This window comes from Condylura cristata, unplaced genomic scaffold (assembly GCF_000260355.1).
Source record: "Condylura cristata isolate star-nosed mole 26May11 unplaced genomic scaffold, ConCri1.0 scaffold00038, whole genome shotgun sequence".
NCBI classification, from domain to species: Eukaryota; Metazoa; Chordata; class Mammalia; order Eulipotyphla; family Talpidae; genus Condylura; species Condylura cristata.
Genome location: NW_004567139.1, coordinates 6,812,208 through 6,818,798, shown reverse-complemented (window position 1 = coordinate 6,818,798; position 6,591 = coordinate 6,812,208). Strand labels below are relative to the sequence as shown.

General features: G+C 54.3%; 1 protein-coding gene across 1 annotated transcript; it reads right to left on the bottom strand.

Annotated features, from left to right (window-relative positions):
- Nucleotides 1–774: 774 nt before the first annotated feature.
- SSTR2 (somatostatin receptor 2) lies at nt 775–6,577 on the bottom strand. The gene is made up of 2 exons (XM_012732967.1): nt 6,433–6,577; nt 775–2,988 (listed from the first exon to the last, which is right to left on the bottom strand). The coding sequence occupies exon 2, from the start codon at nt 2,894–2,896 to the stop codon at nt 1,787–1,789; it is 1,110 nt and encodes a 369-aa protein (XP_012588421.1). The 5' UTR covers nt 2,897–2,988; nt 6,433–6,577; the 3' UTR covers nt 775–1,786.
- Nucleotides 6,578–6,591: the final 14 nt, after the last annotated feature.

Here is a 6,591-nt window from a genome sequence, read left to right as displayed (position 1 = left end):
TGGGATTTTACCGCCTGCATTTTTGTATAACAACTTTCTTTATAGCTCATCTTCTAATTGTGCCTCTTTTTATTTTTGCATTGATTTTCCCATCATAAATCTCGGGGAACACATTTTTCTAAGCCACAGTAAGTACTTTCGGGAACACTGTGGCATGAATTACATGGGCAGTTAGAATAACAGCTGTACTTCAGCATGCATCTGCTGACATCAGTCTGACTGTCAGACTCGTCTGAGGAGCCAGGAGAGAGGAAAGCTTGTCTCCAATAAGCACAATCTGTGGATGAGACGTACGAGGGTTTCCCCATCAATCCCAGGACAATGGCATCTTACAAACGTCCCTGAGTATATATTCTCCCTACCCTGGAAACCATGATCCGGGAGAGGAAATTTGTTAGATTTTATTGCTTGTACATCTACAGTTTCAGGGAAAATGTCACTGGCGGTGTGTGTCGCCTGTGACAGGGCTGGGGGAGCTGTCCAGAGCCTTGGCTTTTCAGTGAGATGCTTAATGTGTGTGCAGTGGGTGAGGAAGGGAGCCCGGGCACCCCTGGGCAGGCCAGGCTCCTGCCGGGGCACCCACTCCCCTGCACACCGTGTCTGGTTGGGTGCAGGTGCACGCTGGAGAAGTGTCCTCTCTCAGGACATGTGGTGATTTACTCGGTGCCAGCTTAGCAGCTGCTCCTCAGGGACCCCTTTGAGGAGCTGTTGAATTCCACTTCCATTTTCTTTCCTTAGAAAACCATGTGTGGCATTGATACAAAAAAAAAAAAAAAAGAAAAGAAAAGAAAAAAAAAAACAGTTTCATGGCTTTTCACAAAGGTGTAATTTGGCTTCATTCTTCCTCATTTCTGTTCACGCCAGGTAGAATAAAATGGTTGCCCCACAAGAATTAGAGCCCATTTTTTGCCTTCCATTTGCCTTTGATCTCTACCCTCCCGTCCCCCATGGCTCCCTAAAAAAAAAGTGCGAGGGAAAAGATGCAGTCTTAGAACAAAGCGTGCTGTCTTGCTGAATACAAAGGTAGATGACTACAGCCATGTAAGGTCTTTGGATTACATCTGAGAAGAGGAAACGCATGGCTGTATGCCCGGGGTCTCCAACGCTCGCCTTCTCCTTCTTCCTTGGTCCTAACTTACCTGAAAGTAATGAAGCGAATACCCCAGCGGCAGAGGCAGACTTTGTTAAGACTGGAAGTTTCTACAATTTAAGGAGCCCTCTATAAGGGAAAGAATACAAAAACATCTTACGCTTACAGTTTTTGACAAAAGCATACGGCCATGTGGACACCCTGACCGCAGGAGAGAGACCCCTGAAGCGTTAACTTTATTGGCCTCGCGGTGCGCCGTTTCTGTGTTGCCATACTGGATAGACGCCTATCCTACACACGGGTTGCCGCGGAGCACATGGACACAGGACACAGGCAGTGACCACACAGGTGCTAGCTAGGAATACACGACATCAACACACGAGCACAAGATCACTTACTGGGGGTCAAACACACAAACACGGGGGTCGAGTTTTCGGTTTTTGTTGCATTTCAGTGTTTCTGTGGGGTCATCCCGAGGCCTGATGTCCTCTTCTCCAGCCTCTGAACTGCCCGCCTGCATTAAAATATTCACTTTGAGGAGGGAGAGGTGGCCAATTTAATGTAGTGTCATTCACTCAGACAGACTCATGCTGAGCGATTCCCTATTCTAGAAGCCAGGTGCACTGGGGGGCGGGGGAGGGGACAAGTCCCCGGTTGGCAGGGCTGGCGTTTTATGGATTTATTTTCTCAGGCAGCTCAGATGCTGGTCTGGAGGTCTCCGTTGAGGAGGGTCCTCTGGGTCTCCGTGGTCTCGTTCAGCCGGGATTTGTCCTGTTTACTGTCACTCCGTTCCCCGTCATCTGTGCCACTCACCTTGACCAAACACAGGACGTTCTGGAAGCTCTTCTTGAAGTTGTCGGACAAGAAGGCATACAGGATAGGGTTGGCACAGCTGTTGGCATAGCTGAGAACCACCACAAAGTCGAAAATGCCTTTCAGGGCTGGAGTGGGGTTGATGGCCACCGACACCGACGAGACGTTGAATATGTAGAAGGGAAGCCAGCAGAAGATGAAGACTGCCACCACTATGGACACCATCCGGGTGACCTTCTTCTCTGACTTTTTCCTCTTGGAGGAACCCACTCGGATTCCGGAGGACTTCACCTTGATGATGATGAACAGGTAGCAGAGACAAATGATGGTGAGGGGCACCAGAAACCCCAAGATGAAGGTGTAGATAATAAAGCCAGTGTACCATGCCCCGGATTCACCGGGCCAATTGATGGTGCAGCTGCTTCTCCCCCACTGGTTGCTCCGAAGCCCAGCGTAGATCATGATGGGCAAGATGACCAGCAGGGAGACCCCCCACACGGCCATGTTGACCATCTTGGCTGTCCGGGGCCGTCTCCACTTGGCTGACTTGATGGGGTGCACCACAGCCAGGTAGCGGTCAATGCTCATGACCGTCAAGCAGAAGATGCTGGTGAATTGGTTGATGCCATCCACGGTCATGACCACGCGGCAGATGGCCTTGCCAAAGGGCCAGTGGACCAGAGCCACCTGCATGGCCAGGAAGGGCAGACCCAGCATGAAGAGCTCGTCAGCGATGGCCAGGTTGAGGATGTAAATGTTGGTCATGGTCTTCATCTTGGCATAGCGGAGGATGACATAGATGACAAGCGTGTTGCCACACAAGCCAATGATGCAGACCACAAAGTAGATGAAGGTGAGGACCGCGTTGCTGGTCATGTCATAGTATGGCTCCGTTTGGTTTGAGCCATTGGCTATGGCCGCGGAACCATTGAAGTCGAATGGGCAGGAGAGCCACCCTTGGCTCCCGTTGAGCGGTTCACACGCCATATCCATGGTGGTCTTGTGGTCCGAGGCTAGTTCCGAGCAGCCCGAAGAGCTTAGTCTCACCTTAATGGGTCCTGAAAACAAGGGATCCACTGTGGCATCTAGAAGGAAGAAAGGAAGGTGGGCTCGTCAGTCAGGCTCACCAACTTTCCACTCCCCGTGGAGCATCTCGGACACGCTGCAGTGACAGCGTGCCATCTTGCCTCAGCTCCCAGCATGTTCTCGTCACTGCACACTTTGGGAGCTGTTTTTTTTTTTTGCAACAGCCGGAGGGGGAAGGTTGGGGTTAAGCTTTCATAGTTTATCTTGGTATCTGGGTGACACCTGTGCGGAAGACGGTGTTGGTTGCAACAAAAATACATTTCTATCCCTACGATCTCAGCGACTTCAAACTAACAAGGCAGAGCTTGGAGAAGTCCAGCCCCTGGGCTCATCCGGACCTGGCGCTGGCATTTTCAGCCTTCCCTGCAAGGAAATCCGCTTGCTGACTTCCTTGGAGTCTTTCTGTTTTGAAAACCTCATTGTAGAAAAACCCCAGACCTTAGAGGTAAAAGAAACCAGGTCTCATCACTTGGTCCGTGTGACCTGGTGTCTGGCACTTAGCCACTCTGACTCTCATTTGTTAAGATGGGGTGTCATGGGGTTCAGTAGTGAAAGGTATGTGAAACTGCCCGGTGCCTTGGAGCTCACCCTTGGAACTTGGCCAACGTTATCTTACCCTCCACCCACCTGTCCTCTGCCACCTCATTACTGAAGCCTGACTACCCTACAAGGTGAAGATGAGAAAACTGAGGCTCACACAGCAACTTACTTCCATCCCCTGTACATAAGTGGTGGGGCTGCGCTTTGAACGCAGGACTCCCAAATCTTCACCTTTCAACTATTCACCCAGTTGCGCTGTAAACTGGAGACTCAACGGGTGACAGTTGGTCTTTGCTTTGAAGCAGAGGACTCCTGTTGTATGCCCATGCTGGGAACATTCTAACATTGCCAACTGAGCCTAGGATATAACACAATAGCTCGTCGCGTAATTAAGTGATTTATCTGCAGTCACGCAAGACTGGAGACCTACTTTGTTCTGAGCCCAGGGATGCAGAAACGAATGAAATCTTGCTGGTGGAGCCCCTGAGGAGGCGCGACCATAGGAGGCGAGACAGGCGGGTCACTACATGCGTGTGGGTCGCAGGGAGCTAGGAAAAAGGACTTTAGCTGTCCTCCGCTCTGGGGACTCAGATGAGGCTCACCGAGCAATGTTCCAACTGCATCCTGGGTAGAGAGCAGCAAGGAGGGCCGGGAAGGTCCTTCTAGGGATGGAGAGCAGGTGAGGCATGGTGTGTTCAGTTCAGAGTGAGGCTAATTTACCTTGTGCACGTATTTCTCCCGAGCAGGGTATTTGCCTGGGCGCCTAGTGAGCACCAGAGACCTGTCCTTGCCTCGTGGAGATGCTGCTGTGAGTTACAGAGGACTTGGCAGAAACAAGTCTCCGGGGCCCCTCGCCCAAGTTGCCTGATGGCTCGTGCATCCACGAGAAGCCCTGAGTATCCTCTCTGTGCTCGTTACCCCCCCCCCCCAACTCTGTAAAGTCAAGTCCAGCTAACCTTTCTGCAGAGCACTGTGGGGAGCTGAGTTTTAATATCTGCGTTGGGTAAAAAGCACCAGTTGGAAGCTATTAAAAGCAGAAGCTGTAAAGAAAAAGAAATGCTTTGGGGTAGCCCTGAACCGACATCTCCCCGCTAGCATTTCTCATCTTGCCAGTTGTTGGAATTCTGCAGACCCAGAGTGTGCCTTCATCACTCACTCTGCGGGGGTCCCCCCTCTGTACCAGGCGGGGTCACGCCCAGTGTGGGGGAAGTGTGGGGGAAGACTGACGATGTCTGAGGAAGCGCTGGAGGCGCTTGAGGGAGCGGTGAGGGTGGTGCAGGCGAGTGGAAGAGGCCTCCAGCAGCCCTCAGATGTCCTTTCCTCTGGTCTCTTACTGGGCAGGACAGCACTGCAGGGGGTCAATGTTGTCTGAACCGTGCTGAGCAGAGACCTGCCCCCACTTTGGAGAGAGGCAGGAGTACAGCTCAAAGCCACTTGGTGAAGATGGAGAGGGGAGGCTGGGGGGGGGGGTCAGTCGGGAGTGGAAAGCCTCCGAGGGGAAATAAACGGGCTTAAATCAGGGGATCTTATTTTATCCACAAGGAACAGCTGCCCGAACCCTGAGTGCTTTCTGCTTCATTTGAACCCCATCGAAGGTGATGCCAGCGCCAGCCGGTCAATACATGTCCCTCTGGGGTGAGGAAACCACAAGGAAGTTTGGGGTTTTGTTTTCTTTGTCTTCTAGCCTAAGAATTGTTAGATACCAGAAACCAGCTGTTTGCTGCTTTCTGCTGAGACAGAGTCCGGATTCTGCTAGAGTAGAGGGTGCGCTTGGCCTCCCAGAGGGGGTATGCTCCCCTCGGAAGTGAGTGTTGGGGTGCCCCCCTTCAGCGGTGGCCCTAAGTCCTGCTCAGTTCCAGTCTCCCTCATCTCCCCAGCATCTTTCCCTCGAGCCGCCCCCACCCCCACTTCCCTCCAGCTTGTGACATCCAGTGGGTTTCAGGGTTTCAGGGCGTTGGAGCAGGAGCCCCAAGGGCCGGGAGAGAGAAAAACCAGGAGAGCCACAGAGCTCCAAGGAAAAGCCAGGTGCCGGGGACAGGCCAAAGGGTGTGGGGGTTCGAGGGGAGGGGAGAGAAGGGGAGGGGAGGGGAGATTCCCACTGCCAGGTGGCTCCCCTGGTACAGCACAGAAAATTCTCTGGCTCCCCACGGACTCTGACGCTCAGACCCAGGGCTTTTCTAAAGGATTCTGTTATTTTCTGGAGGGCTGGGAGAGGCTGGAGAGTATTGTGCTCGCACCCCCAGTGTGTAAACAGAGGGGACCCAGGCTGCAGCAGCTGGTGCGGAGGCTTGGACACTTGGCCGGAGGCTCCCCGGCACGGACCTCTCAGCATTTGGGTCTCTCCAAACCTAGACAAACTGTCCTTTCTGCCCGGGCACCTGGGAACAGACCCCAGGCCCCCTTCGGGATGCTTCTCCCAGGCCTGGCACAGAGGAACTGAGGAGCAAGCCCTTTGCTCAGCTCCGTTCCCTCTGCGGTACGTGCCCGCGGGAGCCGGGCCGGGGTCCTGACGCCCGTGGCCGCTGCGTGCTTCTCTCCTCCACGTCTTTTGCGGGCGGCTGGACGAGAACTTGTCCCAGTCGCAGCTACTACCTGGACACCAGACCCGGGCGAGGGCTGGACAAGGGCGCGCGCCTTTGCCACCTGCACGCACACGTCTCGTCTGCCTCGGCACACACGATCCTTGGCTCTCCACTCACGCTGGGCACACGCTGTCGTTCACTCTCACCTAAATCACCCCCAAAGGCAGTGGGGGGGGGGAAACGACCCCATGGGAGCTACCCTCGCAAACACCGAGGGGCGCGCCACTGCGCGGCGGACACCCCAGGTGCCCAGGTGCGCCTCTCGCTCCCCGCTCCTGTTTTTCTGTCTCTCACGCGCGTGCACACACACACACCCCTCACCTTTGCTTTGCCGTTGCAACCCTCTAGCTCAGCTCACCCGCACCCAGAGGCGGCTCGGCTGTTCTGCAGCCCAGTGCCAGCGCGCTGCAGCTGGCGGGGCGCCGGCGTCGGTGTCCGGAGCTGCGGGCTGCGGTGGACCCCTCGCTCCGCCGAGAGCTC

Coding starts and splice junctions, on each gene's coding strand:
- SSTR2 (XM_012732967.1), bottom strand. CDS start 2,896: ATGGATATGGCGTGTGAACCGCTCAACGGGAGCCAAGGGTGGCTCTCC.